The sequence below is a fragment of the Homarus americanus genome, unplaced genomic scaffold (assembly GCF_018991925.1).
Source record: "Homarus americanus isolate GMGI-L3 unplaced genomic scaffold, GMGI_Hamer_2.0 scaffold7504, whole genome shotgun sequence".
Taxonomy (NCBI): domain Eukaryota; kingdom Metazoa; phylum Arthropoda; class Malacostraca; order Decapoda; family Nephropidae; genus Homarus; species Homarus americanus.
This window is the reverse complement of record NW_024752810.1, coordinates 18,062-37,224: the sequence shown is the minus strand read 5'-3', so window position 1 is coordinate 37,224 and position 19,163 is coordinate 18,062. Positions and strand designations below refer to the sequence as shown.

Below are 19,163 nucleotides of genomic sequence, written 5' to 3'. Positions count from 1 at the left end.
TGTCAGATCTGAACCTTTAAAAATACCCGACTTGAACCTCATACAGCCAGCCAACTAACTCGCCTGTTCTACTCTCCCTCACAGATCCAGCGAGGAGGTGACATCCCACTAACTGGTCTTCAGAAAGCCAACCCACCCAAGCCAAGAGGTAAAGTGACTTAATCATCTATTGAGTTTTAACCTCACATAGCATCTCAAGCCAGTGTCTTTAAGATGAAACTAAGTGGGTACTCGTCTAACCAAATTTACGTGGATTGATGTGTTTTTGTTTTGACCATAAGAATGTAGGAATTATGTTTGTCTATACAGTTTGTAGCTACTAAACTATATCATCTTATAGAGAGAACACTAAAAGAATTATCTGAAATTGATGTGAACGAGTAGCCCATTTAGTATTTATAAATCTTGTTTTGTTTTGCATTATTATTATTTTTTTTTTTTGTTGAAAAGATGTTTGGTGTCATGAGATTTCAAGACCTCTCTAAAAAAGGTCACTCACTATTTCTCTATTAGTTTGTTATTGTTTTTTTCCTTTATTTTGCCCCGTGTTAAGTCCTCTCCCTCGCACCAGTGGAGTATCTGGCCCCCTTCCCTGCCACCAGCTAACGTTAAGCCCAAGTATACCCTGCAGTGTGTTGGTGATATAGAGGTGTGTGTGTGTGTGTGTGTAAAAGCTGCTGTGAGGGAAGGGGTTGAGTATACTCCCTCCTACACTTGTCCTGAGACCCATGTGTGAGTGTTTGTGTTGATCTGCACCACTACTACCACTACTACTACTACTGTTATTTCTACTACTACTATTATTTCTACTACTGCTATTACTACCACTACTATTACCATTACTACTATTATCATTACTACTACTATTACTACTACTACTACCACCATTACTACTACTGCTACTACTACCATTACTACTGTCACTATAACTACTACTACCGTTACTACTACTACTACTACCGTTACTACAACTGCTACCATTACTATCGTTACTATTACTACCACTACTACTACCGTTACTACTACTACTACTACTACTACTACTACTACTACTACTACTACTACTACTACTACTGTTGCCGTGTCCCTGAGAACTAAGTCTTCTTGATGGTTTATTTGAGGGTCGCTTGTCCGGCCAGTTGAGGTGTCTGGTTCTTACAGTCCTCTTAAGGGGTAGCATATTTTGTCCTTGTTGCACGTCTGTTCTGAGGTTGCACATCCGGCTCGGTGTTGCAAGCCTCACTCGTGGTCATGGCCAGTCTGGTGATGGAGAAACGTTTTGCCTATTTTCTTCCTTTTACTTTCGGTTGATTTCCTTAGTTTCACCTTAATTCTAACCATTTTCTCTTTAGGTAAATTAATTGTACCTTTTTCTATCTAGGTAAATTTATTTTACCGTTTTTTTCTTGAGGTTAATTTTATTTTTGACACTTTAAATTTATTGTTGTTTCAAGATAAATTTATTTTGTTGCCCTAAAAGTATTATTATTATTATTATTATTATTATTATTATTATTATTATTATTATTATTATTATTATTATTATTATTATTATTGATTTTACTCTCAGGAGGTAAATATTTGCTTGCAGGAAAATCTTGACTTACTTTGACAGTATTTAGTAGTTTGCATGGAAAGTATTTTTCCCTTAAGTTATTATTTAAGGTATTCTTAGTCCCTTTAATTTTAAGGATAGTTACTGTAGTTTGTTTCCTTTGTGTAGTTTTCTTAAGTTAGCACTGTAGTGAGACTGTACACGCCTTCCCCTACACGCCCGCCTCTACACGCCCGCCCCTACACGCCCGCCCCTACACGCCCGCCCCTACATACTCGTCTCTACACGTCCACCCCTACATGCTAGTCTCTACACGCCCTTCCCAAAAGCCAATCCCCCATATGCCCAGATGAAAAGCTCGCCCACACGCCCATATCAATAGCCTGCCCTACACACCCATATAAAAATCTTGCTCAACACGCCCATCTCAAAAGCCCCCTACATGCCCATATCACGTACCCGCCCCACACGCCCATATCAAGTGCCCGCCCCCACATGCCAATTCCAATAGTCCACCCTACACGCCCGCTCAAACCATAAACCCGTTGACACGCCCGTCCCCACACGCCCGTCCCCACACACCCGCATGCGCACGCTATGGCTCCGTACCCTTCCTAAGACTCCTATCCTTATCCTTTCCAATACCACTTTATCCATCTCTCTCTCTCTCTAGCCTGCCTCCTGGTTTCACTCAGTACTGCTGTATCTTTCACCTCCTTGCACCACCACCACCTCTTTGATCCCTGCCACACCCTCACCCCTGCACCACCACCTCCTGCCACACCCTCACACCCCTTGCACCACCTACTCCTTGCTTATTGTCACACCCTCACACCTGCACCTCCAACTCCCCACACACCTCACCCCTGCACTCCCTGCCACACCCTCACCCCTGCACCACCTCCTCCCTGCCACACCCTCACCCCTGCACCACCTCCTCCCTGTTACACCCTCACCCCTGCACCACTTCCCCCTTGATCGTTGCCACACCCTAACCCCTGCTCCACCACCTCACTACCACGCCGTCACTCCTGCACCACCTCTTCCCTGCTACCTGCCACACCCTCACCCCTGCACCACCACCTCCCTGCCACGTCTTCACACCAGCACCACCTTTTTCCCTGCTACCTGCCTCATCCCCTCCCTGCCTCATCCCCTCCCTGCCTCATCCCATGAGCATGCACGCGTCGATTCAGCGGTGGAGTTCAATCCGGCTGAGACCTTTGTATATACACACACACACACGTCCCCAGAAGCATCATTATCCTGCACCAGTATTGATAATTTGTGCACGAAGGAGCATCACGGTTGTTGTACAGTTGGCAAGAAATATGCACCTGAGGAATGCCTGTAGAAGCGTTGGTGCACCACAGCTTCATGGCCAAGTCTCTTTTCCAAGCACAAGTTACTACAAACACAGCAAGCCCTCGGTCTGTCTTCCTCTCGTAATCGGCTTCGGTCCAAAAGGTGGCACAGCAGTGTAGAAGATGTTCACTCACGAGGATTCTTTACTGCACGTTTATGAGAACAATAATAGGTGTGCCTCCTCATGATGCCCTTCTTACAGACGATTACTACGTGGTGTATTCTGACCTTGATCTGGGTCTGCACCATCCTTCCCTCTCCGATCTCAGCCCCTCCGGCACCGTCACCAGGACCATGTCTCCGCCGGCAAAGCCTCCAATGCCCACCTTTGGCGACAAAAAGAGGACGGCGCCCTCAAAGGTGGTGTTGGCGCCATCGCCGCCTCGACGAATTTCCTCAAAATGGCATCCATCACTTTTAAAAAGTAGTAAGGATCGGCCGCCGGTACCTTGTTCTCGTTCCACCTCTGCTGAGCGTGTCCGTGAGACTCGTGCCTTGTACTCATCTTGGCACCGCGAAAAAGTGGCAAAATCTAGGGAGAAGCTCGGTGCCTCGCCGGCAAGAACAAACTCTTTAGGACGGACACTTTCAGCTGCAAAACAAACCCAGGAGGCCAGAGAGAACTTCCTCAAGGGACGGCGCACTGTGTCTGAGTCTCGATTCACCATCCAGGACCGTGAGAATTCGCCCCCTCGCCGGGCTGCGTCACCCACCAAGATTCCTTCCCCCACCAGGCAGTCTGAGATCCGTGACAGGTTACAACTTAGATCTTCCCAGAGAGAAGGACTTGTTGACAGAACCTGGGCACATAAACAAGAAGTCGAGGAAGCCGTGAGCAATCGAGGTCACAACAGGTCATTGAGCGCTGATTCAACGAGAAAGTGGTCCAACACATCAGTCGAGAGCGGCCGCTACAGTGTGATGCGTCACACAGTCAGTAGTATGAACAAGATCAAGCGGCCGTCACTCCAGCATAACCAGCCAGAGAGTGTTAGTCCTGTTCCCAGGAGCAGCAGTGCTGAGAGTAACTGTCGAAGGCGACGAAGTGGCTGTTTCTCTCCAGAACCTCAGACACCAAGCCGAAAGTCCCCTGTCAACAGAAAAGACAGCGGCCGCTACCGAGGGTCTCCATACTCAGATGTCTCCATCGATGTTGGTGATGATAAAAAGTTGAAACAGAGCGAGAGTTTCGACACAACACAGAGCAATGAGACTGGATACTCCAGTATGCTTGACCTGTCCTCCTCACCAACACCAGAGAAGAAGATGGTTGAAGATCGTGACCGTCGACAAAGGAAAAAATCAGAGCCACAGCCACGACCTCATTCTGCTCCGCTCCGTCGCTCCCGGATATCGACGTCTTTCAACGAACAGCGGAACAAGTGGGAGGCTTTGACCCGAGGAGAGCCTGTAGGGGGCCGCCAGTCACGCAGCCCCTCACGGAGCACATCACCTCTCCGTTCTCTTCAGTTAGTGAAGCAGGTGAGCAGTAGTTTCAGGGACATACCAGCGGAGGTCTGGTCTGCCGGGACGCGGCGCAGCAGGAGTCTTGACGTACTCACACCGTCACCACACTCCCACCCACATCGCTATCGTCAGTACATTTTAGAACTGAGAAATGCTGCACCTCGAAATGCTCGAATCTCACAGCTGCGGCGTTTGTTTACATCTCTTGACAGAGTTCACCGCCTTGAGCGTTCTGTGAGCAGCGTTGAACTCTCAGATGTTCAGAATCGTGCATATGAGATTATAGACTTTGAGACATGGAAGGGCATGAGAGAGAAGGAACGGAAGGCCCTTGAATACAGCGTTTTGCTGAAGGAACTCAATGTTGCACAGAAGGAGCGTGAATTCTTGTACAAGGTGACGCCGGACAAAAAGTGGTCTGGTGACTGCAGGTTACGGGGACGAGATGTGAGTGTTCCGGAGCTGTGCGAGAAGTTTGCCACGACCACAGACAACACCTCTGAGGTAACACAGAAGCGACGCCGTGAGCTGGAGAACAACAAGGACACATACCGCGGCCTGTGGCGAGGATCCTCGGTGCGTGATCTTTCTCAAATGTACCAGAGTCCTGAGCGTCATCACAGGCGTGGCTCTAGTCTGAGTCTTTCACGAGAAGATTCGAGTATGAGAGCCCGTGGCTTGTGGACTAGCCTCAGTCTAGAGCAAGTGAACGCCTTCCGTGACCATCTCACAGAAATCTACGGGTCAATGCAGAGTATTCGCTCATGGCGGGAGAGGAAACAGGTGAGCAGAGACCGAGCACAGAACAGAAGTCATCGAGAGTTGTCTAAATATAGCGTAGATGTGGCGGAAACTGGACGTGTTCTCGCTGATAAACTGCGCACGCTCCATGTCCGTCCTCCATCAGAACCTTCTCAGCGGTCCCCTGCGAGATCTGCATCTCCTCCCAGGCCCACCAGAAAAGCTCACAGTCTCGGCCAAGTAGAAGATGAGCGACGCCAACTATCAAAGCAACTGTCAATTGAACTTCAGGAGAAGGTGCTGGAGCAGAGGTCAGGACGAAGCCTGGAGACGACCTCAGGAGCGCTAGACAGCCTACAAGTTCCCGACGTCCCATTGTCCGTCAGTCCTGAGAGTCTGTCGCGGTCTTCCCCACGCACCTGTTACTCACTGGACATCTCGGATTCGTCTGAGCCAAACTCGCTAAATTCTGGCGACCAGTTTCTTCTGGTAGTACAGAAGCCTGGTCGGTCTGGCCGCAGTCATAGCCTCCCACCTGAGCCAGTGAGTGACCCTGAGACTAGTGACTCTGAAGTGTCAGTCAGAACAGTTGTCCACAAAGATGTGGCCGGGAAGGTGAAGTTCTTTGAGAAGCGAGCACGTCGTAACTCGAGGTCGTCTGAGCGCCATTCTTCACGAGGCAGTCGACTGAACGTGGACGAGGTACCTCACTACGCCACTCTTCCTTCCCGATTGAAGCAACAGTCTCAGAGTAAATTACTGTCACCTAGCTACCTGCCAGAGAGATCCGTTTCATCTGTGAACTTAACAAGTAAAGCAGATGTTGCCTCTCAAGCGTGGAGGATCTATGACAAAACCAACCCCGTTAGTGGGTCGTCGGTGCAGCGCCTCGCTGACTCCTCTCGGGACAAGAAAGAACAAGGGGATGCTACATCACGTTCCCGCTCCTACCTCTACCACGTCAAGACTGGTGATGTCAGCCGCCTTAGAAACCGCTACGAAAGCCCCGAGGATGTCAGACGACGCGCTAAATCCCTGCCAGATGTGAACGGCCCCCTGTCACGTGTTACTCCCACAGGCAAGACAGTTGTTCGTGGCCAAGAGGCGGGCGACGTGCAATACATCAGGGCCAGATATGAAGCACCGAGGCGCTCCCGCAGCCCTGACCGCTGGCAGCCCACCCGTGATGAGTACTTACCTAAATCTAAGTTAACATCAACCCTTCAGTCACTAGCTGCTCGCTCACCGGCCTTCAGTGAACCCAACACTATAGAGAGGCTGGCTCGCCGGGACTCAGTAGAGAAGGCTGTTTTACGACGAGTATACACAGGCAACGTGGAGGCTTCAGTTGACCGTCTGGAGAGTAAGAAACAACACTACGGGTCAGGAGTGTCTATCATCGGTCAGATGTACACCTCAGCTCCGTCAGTCAATGAGTTGGCGACCATGGCTCCTCTTGTGCCGCCCCGGCCGCCTCCACCCCTCATGGGACCACAAAAGCCTCAGCGCCTGTCACGCGGCAACCCACAGCCTCTCTTAACCTCGACGCCTACACCCTCGCCGGGGTACACTCGCGCCGCCCACAAACAGCGAGCTTTACAGGTGCCTGAACCAGTGTGTCCCCCGCCCATCACTGTCCATCCACCGCCCGGATCGTTTGCTACCTTCTCCCGCCATTCTGCCCACTATAATCCAGACGCCCACCGCCCAAAGTCCCGCTACATCCCACCTGAATCCTACGGGACATCCTCGCCCAGGTCCTACAGCCAGATTCATGGACCGAATTGGACACAATCTCTGGAGCGGCCTCATCGTGTAACTCGCGCCATGACCCACAACACCCCGCCCCCAGCCTCCCAGCATGGCACCCACTGTTACACCCTCCGCCACCACCACAACCACTCCCGCGGCCACCACCAGCCACCACCACTGCCCGCCAAAAGTTCTTCAGCCGACCACCACACATACTCTCAGCCATACTCCTACTCCCACACCTGCTCCCAATACACACGACCACACCATCACTCCCACCATCACTCCCACAGTCAAGGGAGGGACCAGAGCTACAGCAGCAAGGCCGTCTCCTGGAAAGGTGCTCGAGTTTTTTATTTCACGGCTTAAGTCTGGAATGACCCGACTCGTTTCTTCTCTGGTGGCGGTCTTCAGTCTTCCCTTCCAATTGGGTCTTTATTTATGACATGCCATTTCAAGACTCTTTTTGTAGTATTGCCTCTCGTGTAAGATCTTGGACTGGAGGCTGTGAGCAGATGTTGTTCTCTCCCTCACACCTGCTGCCTCATGAGTCAAGATCTCCCTCATTTTCCTCTCTTTCTTCAAGGTGTCTCCCTATAACCCATTATCTCATCACCTATTAAAATAAACATCTAAATCTCGTGTTATTCCATCCATCATATATATATATATATAAAATATATATATAATAAGAGAAAACAAATTAATGTGCATGCTAAATTCTTTCCATATTATTGTATCTTAATATTAATGTTTAAAAACTACAAAAAAATATATATAAACATGCCAATGACTATTTCTTGTGCATTGCTAGGTTTAAATTACTCGTCTAATATACATGTTATTTTTGGTGGTATAAATTACATGACTCAATCACTCACTCGTTGTTGCAGTCAGTTGGAGGTTTAACCCACCCCTTGTGTTATCAGAGCCTCTGTTTACACTCTACCTGAGATACTTATTTCCTGTACATGTGTATTCTATCCCATTAAACCCATTATACACCTGTTATCCCATAACCATTCTGTTCCTGTTGTATCATTCCCATTATTATTCTATTCTTATATTCCATACATTCACCATAACATTATTCCTATGTTCTTTGCACTCTCTTTTATCGTTTTGTATTTTTTAATCTCTCCTATGTCCTTCTCTTCCATCTTTTTTCATTCATTCTTTTTTTTCTTCCTTCTACCGTTTTACACCCATTCTTCTTCTTTTTTCATTCTCTTCTTTACATTTCACTTCCTTTTCTCTTAATAGGTTTTGTCTCTTGCATTATCACCCTTTTCTTGTATCTTGTGTTCATTTAATTTTCACCCTTCTTTTCCTTTTATTCACCCACACATTTTCTAGTCACCTTTTTTTGTCAGTTTGTCACCCTCTCTTCCTTTCCACGCTACCTCTCCCTTTTGCCAACCCTCCCTTTTGCCCACCCCTCTCACATCATTCACTTCCCTCCCCTTTCACGCCCCTGTCACCCCTCTGCCTTGTCACATCACTTTGTACTTTCCTCCCTTTTCACGACTCCCTTCTTTTCACGTCACTGTCGTCCCTCCCACTTCTTGCCCTCCCTTTCTACGTCACTTTGTCACCCCTTACCGTGTGGTCATCTCGCCCAGAGCCGGTGGTGGGTCCTCTCCCGTTCCCCTACCTGTCGGGAGGGCATCAGGCACCCCCCGCCCGCCCAGGTAAACACGAGCGTTGGTCACCTACCTCCTGCAACACGCCCACTAAAATATCTGCAACATGGCTAGTGTGATCTGCAATATGACTTGTCTAATTTTCAATGAGTATAGTCAGACTCACTAAAACATCTGCTGTATCGCTCATGTGATCTGCCATTAGTATAATCAGGCCCTCTTCAGTTTTGCAATATGGCTAGTGTGATCTGCAATGTACAGTCGGGCACGCTAATTAGGATGCGTAAATACTAGGTGTATCACGTAACTCAGAATTAGGAGACGTACAGTAAATATTAGGTGTTTTACGTAACTTTGAACTAAGACACGACGTAATATATATATATATATATATATATATATATATATATATATATATATATATATATATATATATATATATATATATATATATATATATATATATGAAAGAGAACACTTAGTTCCCAAGTTAGTTAAGGTTTCAAATAGCAAAGGAAAGCTAAGTTATGTTGGTATCAGTTATAGAATGGTTATAGTTACATTACACAACTCTGCCTGAACTAATTAGGATACACACAATAATAATTGGTTCCTCTCAACTGAAGCGCGGTGGTCGAGTGAATACAGAGCTCATCTGTTCCAGGGGTGGGTAGTTCGATTCTTGGGCTCTCCCAGTTCACTCGGCTGTAAAAGAGTACCTATGTTTACAACTTGGAGACGTGAATGCGGTAGATAGCAGTACCGGCCATGCTGCTTGTGAGTATAGTGTGCGGTTCCCACAGTCCCTAACGGGTAGTCAGTGCCGCAGCCTATGGGACTTTTATCACATCACATTTAGCCTAGTATTAAGTTTTTACTGTATCAAGAAAATGAGGTATTATTGTCTAGATTTAGTTACACCAGCTAGCTCTTTTACACTAAGTATGTGTATAACTAGGTCATATTAACTAGCTTTCTCTTAGTTCCTAGTTGTTGAGGTAGCAGAGCCTAGTCTATATTGTTGAGGTAGCAGAGCCTAGTCTATATTGTTGAGGTAGCAGAGCCTAGTCTATATTGCAGATCCTCCTCCTCCTGCTGCGGCCAGTGTAAATAATGGGTTGCCAGTATTAAGTTGTAACTCAAATGTGAATATAACAATCTTCTTCTCTTTTAACAATTATTCTGCCATTCGGTCGAGTCCTGCATAATATTAAACGCCTGCACATAAAAAAATGCCGGTAACTAACTGCCTTCTCTTTCTCTCGCTCTCTCTCTTTCTCTCTCCTTCTCATCCTGTAAGATGTAAAGTAGCTAAAACCACTATCTGTACATACTTTGTGGGAAACAGTTTGAGACCATGGACGAAAAGTTTTGGTATATGATGGCTGTCACTAGTCACACGTAAAATTTCGGAGCATGTCGACCCCCACCTGAACAGATAGGTGTTTTAGCTACTGTACATACAATATATTTATATTTATTTTGTTGATTTTATGTTTAGGAAGATATCCTTCGCCGAGATATTTTATCTGAATTTCAACTATTCTTTTGAGTCAAGTTTTTCGCCCCAGAACTACATTACTGCTCTTAATTTAATATATTTTCGCCCGAGGAGTTGATTGATGTAAATTCACATAACGAGAGGCAGTCATGCAGTAAATACGATTTTTTCCCCGGTGTTGAAGTACGATTATATCTTTATTAGGTAAACTGCCCATATGTACGTAAACACATTTAAAATAAATGTTCCATTTGTAGAAAATTCCAAGAAACAGATGAGGGTGGAGGGGGTTGGTCACGCTGTCTGTCGCGCGCGCCGCCGTGTCGTTGAGCCGCTGCCTCCCCTTCCTGTGATATAAATTTGTCTAGAAATGTTCCACGAAATCCATGGTAGTGTAATATGTTAGTATAAATGTACGTAGTAGATTAACATTGATTATAACGAAGGCCACAGATTAGCTCATTAAATGTATAATAAATGAAGAAAAGAAATATAAAGTACGATAATTGCTATACTTAAAACATTGACAAAAATAATAAAAGAGAAAGTACTTGACGGTATAAATTGCCGATTGGTTTGTTGTGCCAATTCCTCTTAAACACACCTACGATCCCGATATGTTTGGCAAACACCGCAAGGTAGCCTAGAGGTGTTGATAGTGAACTCCTCCACACACGTAGGTATTCTTATGTTCACATTCCCCGAATTCGAGGGTATTATACCGTGCTTCCATGACGACAAGTGGGTAGACATCTGGTGTCCTTGCGCTCAAATTCTTTGAATTAAGACGTCTTGACAAAACACTGCATACCTACGGCTGAGGGTTGTCCACGTTGCTTAATTTTTACTTGATCTGTGACATCCACGACCACGAGATACTACTCTACATAATGTCTTCCGGTTCATGCGCGTCTTACGCACGTGGCGAGGGATGCCAGAACAAATAATAATAATAACTATTATAATTAATAATAGTTACTTTGACCATTATAATCAGATTTCTTCGGGTATGTTGGAATGGATAAGGTAATATTATATGCTACGTGAGAATTTATGCAAGTGGATTATCACCATAGTGGTGGTGGCAACCTTTACCACCACCAGGTATGGTTGGGTAGAAGCCTCTACCATCACACCACCACAACTAAGGGATGCCACTTGTGCGCGTCCCTCAACCAACACTATTTCGGGTTGGTGAGAAAGAAGCGCTGGGGTGACGCCGCCGGTATTCTGAATATAGGGGCTTAAGAGTTGCTTAACACTTTAACGGTCGAGTAACGTACTAAATGAACTCTGAAGGGTAGTCATATTTTTATACTTGTAGTTACAGCTCGACCAATAAGGTACTGTATAATGTTGAAAATGACAGTGATAAGCTGTTATTCTCCTAATTAGGCGCGTGAATGTGCGTCTGACTCGCTTTGAGTATTTCAGTCATCTATACTGTATATGGCTGCAAAAAAGAAGAATTTTTGTTTCAAGTATTTTGTAATTGATGTGGAACTTTAAATTAGATTGTAATGCGAGGTACACTGGATATTGTACTTATTTGTCATATGAGGAACTCAGTTGCCTTCACTTTCCTAAGCCCTCCTCACTACACTCAAAGTTCATTCTTGAGCGTAAGTGTAAATGATGAAATATTGTGAATAGTAAAGATAACATTATATGCAATGTGTAGCAACAAGTGAGTTGTATCACGTATACTTAGCTCGTCATTCAGCGCTGTTCAGTAGTTGTGAATAATGTTTGAGGCTGTTATTTCGCATACATTTCATATGAAGGTCGCTGATACAGTATTCATTAACTCATGTACCAGAGCGCATCCCAGGAGCAATAAATTCTCTTTTTGAGTTCTCTCACTCGGAAACTTATCCAAGTTCTCTCTGCCCCGGGCGTGGCGTCAAGCTAGTTATAAATAGTGTCTGCGTCCATGGCGGCGAGACCACCTTTGATTTTTTTTTTTTTAAGTTTTTAACCTTGTAACATTTCCACGCAGCTGGTGCTAACACTTCGGTTCTATTTCCTCGTTAACTGTGCTTATTATTTTAAAATTTGCTGTAAGAGATCGAAACATTAGTTTGATTCCTGGTAAGATCATGCATGAGCTTCAAATAGTTTCGTTTTCGAAATGTTTACTTTGGATGAAACCACTTAGGCTCAAATTAAGTACTTGGCTCGCTCTCCTCACACGGTTGCCGGCTGCCTTCACCATCGCCGGAAGGATTTTAAACATAACTTGTAATTATTTACTTCTTGATAGTATGTATATCTACTTGCTGCATTTAACCTCGGTTATACTAAACAAGTCGGCCTTAGTCACCTTTACCTCTTCTTAATGCTCTTAAAATAACCCAAACCAAAACATGTACCATAACCCTCCTCCCTTACCAGCCTTCAGACCCCAGCACGCTTCTGTTTCACGTTTAGTGGTTCTTGACAGTTGGTGGTTGTAGTGCTCCTCTCTGCTCTGGGTAGAGCAACGCATTCAGTGGCTCACTCACTCCTCGTGTTTGGGGGAGTCTTGAATAGCGCCGTAGTGTGGGGTAGTTCCTTGTGGCTTCTACTTTTGGTGGCTGGCGAGGCATACTCGGTGTAATGCCTTTAATACGAGGTACTCCGTACATTACTTGTACTGTACACGTATTCACCTCCGTTATTAATGCATTGTCTCTCCTGGTGATGGCTACTAACTACTTTACAAACTTGTCCTTGGCTAACTCTCTAATGTCTTTTATTTCATGTCTGTAATATTTCTAGGTAAAAACAGTAAGTATATTTACCCAATTATACTGCGTGCATGGCTGTAGTTCTCACTGGTGTTGTCTCTGCTCTACACTGTTTTTACCTACTTCTTGTTTTGGGTGATGTATGAGAAAACCGCTACGACCAGAAACAGTGGTTCGATTTTGTTATTTTTTTCCACAAATGTTTTAATCATTAATGTAAGCATTTTAAAAGAGACGACATTTACTAGAACCTAATAGAACCTGATTTAACCAACCAAAGAAACCTACCTAACCTTACCTAATTTCCAAGCCAAAGGTACCAATGAAAACAACTTTGTTAAAGCGTCATAGTGTAATTTAGTTTTTTGTGGACGTGACAGTACTCTTGGCCCTAGCTGGTCGTTTGTGAACAGACGGCACGTGGTGACTCGGCATACTTTTCGGAGGAGTGTTTACGGTAATTAATTAATTAATTTCTTCACGTACACACCACGTAGAGACCTCATTTTAGTGTCACATGATCAGTTTTTCACCTTATTGTCGCCTCTTTTAAAATACTTTCTATAATGATCAGAACATTTGCGTTAAAACTGAACTAAATCAAACAACTGGTAGTGACAGTTTCCTTATAAATTACCCTGGTTTTTCTAAGTTAAAGTTTTTGTATTTTTATTGATATTGTTTGAATAATTTTTGAAATGCAATTTTGCATTTTGCAAACCTTTTATGTTTTACAAGTGTAAATAAAACTTTGTGATATAAATACATACTGTTTGAATCAATTAAAACGTGGAATATAGTATCATACTTCTCAAATGAATAATATAACGTAATAATAACGTACAGTAATGTGTAATGTTGTTTTGTATCTCACTCAATATAAATTTATAGTCAATGAATAAACCAAACATACTACAGTACAGTAGTATATGATTCTTGCACCACTGCCAAAATCAGATTATTGACAACAAGGAACTTTACAGAATCACCATATAAGTATGAGTCAGGAGAAGTGAACATCCACTATCGGACTCCTGTAAGGATTGAACAGAAGGAAGCCATCCCTGAGGAGGAGTTGGCGCGCCGTCAGGAGGAACACATGAAGAAAGTCTACGAGAACGAGAGACGTAAGAAATACCTGGCGGAATTGGAAGACATTGAGCGCCGAAGACACACTGATAACTTTACGTGAGTACCAAGAACATGTTTGGTGTATTGATAGTTATGTAACCGTTACCTGCACCAGTAGTGTAGTGTATTTCTTGTGTCTCGTGAAAGGAAATTGGGAATTCTTGCCATGATCTGGGAATGCTTTGTTTAAGGGGAATGTTGTGTCATGTTCTGTATGTGTTATTTATATCTGCTCGAAGGATGTTCTCTGAGCATGTTCGCCTCGGTCCGACTAATTACCCAAATGTAGCCGCAATGAAGTCAAATGATGGTCGTACAAGCATAATTCGGACTGTGAATCACTTCTCGATTATTATTTGGTGTCATAAAGTAAAAAAAAATTGGTAAACTTAATTTAATCTGAGTTAGGTTAGGTTAGGTTAGGTTAGGTTAGGTTAGGTTAGGTTAGGTTAGGTTAGGTTAGGTTAGGTTAGGTTAGGTTAGGTTAGGTTAGATTAGATTAGGTTAGGTTAGGTACATGCACTCGATCTATTAACTCAGATTAAATTATGTTTTCCACTTTTTTGTGACTTTCTGACACCAAATACTAGTCGAGAAGTGATTGGCGGTCCGATTTATTCATCTAGGACCATTATTTGACTTCATTCCGGCTATATTTGGCTACATTTGGGTACATTTGGGTAATTAGTCGGACCCTGTTCGCCTTTTAAGCTATTGGATATGCACTGTATTCACTGGCTCTTAGAATAGAATTCTTCAATACGGTACTAATAGTTTGGATATAAGTAAACTTATTTTGTATTTAACTACAGTAGATCCATGTGGTCATTATTATAAGTTAAATTTATTCATATTTCATAAGTTAAATTTTGTTGAACTGAATTTGAATGTGGAATTGAGCATACATATACAGTATATGACATACAGCTGAAAAACACAGGAGCTTTTAGTGTGTGCATGTTACAGTAAGTTTACTCTGGCATGGTGTAAGTTGGTTGGGTATTGTTAGTTTTGCATGAAGTGTATTTTTTCTCATATGTATAGTAATGCCTTAATGCTGATAATACTGTAATTTATTATAACTTCTTGAAATTATGAAGCTGATGAAGGGGACTACTGTTACTACACTGAAATACCATCTGAGTAAAGACCACAAAGTTTATGTTGTAATTCTGTTGATATGATCTGATGTATGTGAAGACACGTGGAGAGAGAAATGCTGCACAGGGGGTTCTGACTTAGGAATGTCCGACTTACTTAACACCACGATCTGAACGAGATCCCATAAAGTTGAACGAGCTATATATATATATATATATATATATATATATATATATATATATATATATATATATATATATATATATAATTTTTTTTTTTGCGGGGATTATCCCACCTAGGCACATTAGACAACAAACACTGTGCTTCCAATATCTTCTCAGGCAGTAGTACCTTCCTGTTTGATAGCTGTCTGCTACCTTTACCTGGTGACTTATTTTTTACTTTAATTTTCTGTATTTTGTCGTTCTATTTCTTCTGTTCTCTTTAATTAAGTGATTTTTTATGTACATAAAGACTTAGGCTATGATATAGTGGGATTATAAACATTTTCGACTTAAAAACGTCCATAGGAACAAAACTCATATGTAACCCGGGGACTGCCTGTAATTGGTTTTGTTCACTGGAGATATGAATGAGAAATGAAACTCTTATTCTGGAGTAGCCATATTATATTGGCATGATAAAGATTATAGATTGATCTGCCACAGGAAAACAAGATAATTGATTTCAACAGTTGGAATACGATAGGCAGGAAAGGTTAAACTAACTGGCTTTTTAATCACCTTTACAGTGTTCTGAACTCATGTTTTTCCTTACCACACCAACGTTGTACACTGCTGTATATTATAACCTATACTGTATATCATTTTGTCTTTCTTAATCTTATGTAATCCTTTCCTACTTTGCACATCCATGTACCAGCCTTATGTGAAGTACTGCATCAATCATGAGTTGGACACTTGTACTGTTACAAGGTTCACGGAATTTGACACATCTGTTTGATCAATATTGTGCATTAAACATAATTAGTGTGTGTGATTTTAATAAATTTTAGTTATTTATGTACACATTTATAAGAATTGTGTATATAAAAACGTACCTCTTGGACAAACTACAGAAGTACTGACCATTATCATGGGCATTTTCAGGCCATTTTGAAGCCTTGTGCACTTGATACTAGGAAATATTCTGAGTTCAATAGTTACTAATTTTTTGCTTTACAAAAATGCCTGACAATACTGCATTGAAGAAAAAGTATTGGAATTTTCTGATGAAAAGGGGGGTTGGGGTTCGGACCCCTAGGAACCCCCTTGGATCCGCACCTGCAGATGATCATGATGGTGACAGATAAGTAAGTACCCGTACCTTAAGATTCTTCCCCACCACATATCCTTGACAAGCTACTTCAATGCCAGTTACTGATAATGTTTCTATATCTTACATATTATTAAGGGAGTAAAATTCATTGTGTCCTATGATTTGTAGGGGAATTTCGGTATAATCTGATGAGTAAAGGAATTGCCCAGAGGTCTCATTAACTGAAAAACTGACTTCCTGTAATTCCTAAAAACTTAAAATCGTTGATGCTGCTTCTACAGTTGCCACCAAAAATGCCATATCTTCATCCTTCATCTCCTCTTCCATGACATTCATCACATTTGAGACAATTGGCTGTATTCAAGATCGTTTTATGTGAGTTCTACTCGTGAGGAATCCTCACTTTACTTTACTTTTTTAATTTTACTTTTATCCTCTTCACCACTGATTGGCTCGTCAGCCGCTTGGGTGATCGGTCACGTCTCTGTTACGCACTGTTGGCAAGTGCTGGGCATGCACCGGCTCCTGAATATACTTGAACCTGTTCCAGTGTTGGTCAAGTCTGGTCTTGAAAGAGCTCACACTTGGTGCCGTCACAACACCTTATTGCAGATTGTTCTAAGAGTTCACAAATCTCACTCCGAAAAAGTTTGCCCTCACAGTTTTCTGGACCTGCAGCTTCTTCAGCCTTGAGCTGTGACCCCTTGTGGAGCGAGAGTCTGCCAGCTCCAGGTAAGGACACTGAGTAGTGCCCCTTAAGATGCTTATACACCTCAACTAGGTCCCCCCTTGCCCGTCTGTAGTATAAGCTAGGCAAGTTCAGGCGCTCCAATCTCTCAGGGTAGCTAAGGTGCCGAAGTGCAGGCACCAGTCTGGTGGCCCTCCTTTGAACATTTTTAATCAACTGACAGTCCCTAGTATATCTCGGGGACCAGACGGGGTGACATTACTCCAGATGGGGAAGCACTTCACTCTTGAAGATCGTTACAAGGGACGGACCGTCTAGATATCTGAACGACCTTCTTATAAGACCTAATAATTTATTTGCCTGATTTACCCTCTTCTCGCAATGGCCCGAGAACTTTAGCTCATTGTCAACATACACACCTAGGCTCCTTCTCACATTCAGTCTCAAATAGTGCGGTTTCTTCATCCTTTTGGGACATGTGATACTCCTCCTTATCGATGGTACGCCCCAGGTGCATCCTCTTACACTTCATGACATTGAATCTCAGCAGCCATTTCTTCGACCATTCTTGGAGCTCACAGTGGTCCTTCTGCAGCTCTTCACAGTCTGCTTGGTACTTGATTTCCCAAAATAACTTGGCATCGTCTGCTGTATTTGTGGTGAATGATCCTCAAAGATCATCCTAATAATATAGTTATGTATTTAAAGATAAATGATTTATGTCAGTCAGTTGTTTGGATCACCGGATGAACAGTTCCCAGCTTAATTCACCTGATGATGAAACACCCTAATGCTACCTGGGGTGTTATATTAAAATTAGACCAGGTTAGCTTTAGGTTGTGTTTTGGTAAGTCAGTTTAGGTTATACTAGGGTAGGTTAGTGTTAGTTTAGAAGAGCATTAGGTTAGATTAGTCCTGTACTTCGGTTAGATTAGCATTAGGTTAGAATAGGTTAGGTTACATTAGGTTAAGCTAGCATTACAGCAGCTAATCTTTAGATGAAGTAAACTGGGGGATAGTCTTCAGGTGTTCCATTATTTTTTACAGAAATCTTTATTATTTTAAACCTTTTTTGACTTCGAGTTGTATTGTTAAATCTTCTGCCTCCCATTATATTATTGTTGCTACCGTTGGGACTATATTTTTCAGTATTTCTCAGCATGTGAATGTTCGTTATAAAAGTATTTAATCATGAATGCTCTATGCAGTACCTGTAGTTTGAAATTGGTTGGTTAATGGAAAGACTCGGATTACAGTACTACATTTATTCAGCAAGATATGTACCCTATCTGTTGTAGTTTTCAGTAATACACACATGTATACTGTAGTGTGTACTGTACTGTATTTTATATTTGCCTGTAGTTTTACCCATTACTTTATTTCGTATTGTTTTGAGTATTTCATGCCAATTTGCACCTTGTCGTTGGTATTTGTAACTTTGATTTGAAATACTGTATACTTGTCCTTACCCAAAAATAAAAATAAATCTTTCCACATCTCAGTGCATGAATCTGCCAGTGCACAAATATTTACATTTTATTTTGTATTATTTAAAGGAGAATTTATTTTTAAATAACATTATTTATATTCTGCTTTAGTTCTAAAAATCATATAAGTTCTTAGTATCTAAAATAGTCAATAACATAAGTAATATTAACATCTCCTTATTCATAGTTTTCTTAGTGTTGTTAATTGTGTGATTTTGCTAGTGTGCTGTGCTTGAACCCCTTGTTTGTTTTGTGTAATTCCTCAGTAATTCCTTTTGATTGGCTACAAGGAAGACTAAATCTGGCCAGTCAGTTCACTTTTACAATACTTCAACATTCTACTTCTGTGTCATTATTTTCCATACCTAACCATCTGTTCTTTATATACTTTGGATCCTTTTCATCCTAACCAAACTCTTGCCTAAATTTACCTGTGTTTGTTAGTCTGATAGCTTATGTCGACCTTCAACCTTACTCCTTGCCATATTCCGTCATCTCGTCATCTTTGGCCGTCTTTGTGTTGTTCAGTTTTTGTCTCTTTCTTTTTACTTTTATTCTCTTCAGCACTGATCAGCTTGATAGCCGCTTCGGCGGTCGGTCATGTCTCTGTTACGCACTGAGTATTGGCTTTGTCTTTTTTTACAAACTCGCAATCAACCATGACTTTATTGTCGCCTCATATCAACACCCATACATGCCCAGTACTTGCCAGCAGCTCGTAACAG

At 42.7% G+C, this 19,163-nt stretch overlaps 1 protein-coding gene across 6 annotated transcripts in view; it reads left to right on the top strand.

Moving 5' to 3' along the window:
• Positions 1-19,163, top strand: part of LOC121855197 — a 242,033-nt gene that overhangs the window by 207,657 nt on the left and 15,213 nt on the right. For 4 of the 6 annotated variants that reach the window (XR_006086745.1, XR_006086744.1, XM_042350063.1 and 1 more), the window contains exons 24-26: positions 85-148; positions 8,503-8,571; positions 13,737-13,941. Coding sequence is in view for 4 of the 6 variants with exons in the window: in XM_042350063.1 (XP_042205997.1) it covers positions 85-148; positions 8,503-8,571; positions 13,737-13,941 (338 nt within the window). In the remaining 2 variants the exon portion in view is untranslated. Of the gene's footprint in view, positions 1-84; positions 154-5,712; positions 5,717-8,502; positions 8,572-13,736; positions 13,942-19,163 lie in introns of all 6 variants that reach the window. The other 2 variants (XM_042350064.1, XM_042350065.1) reach the window with 2 other exon arrangements.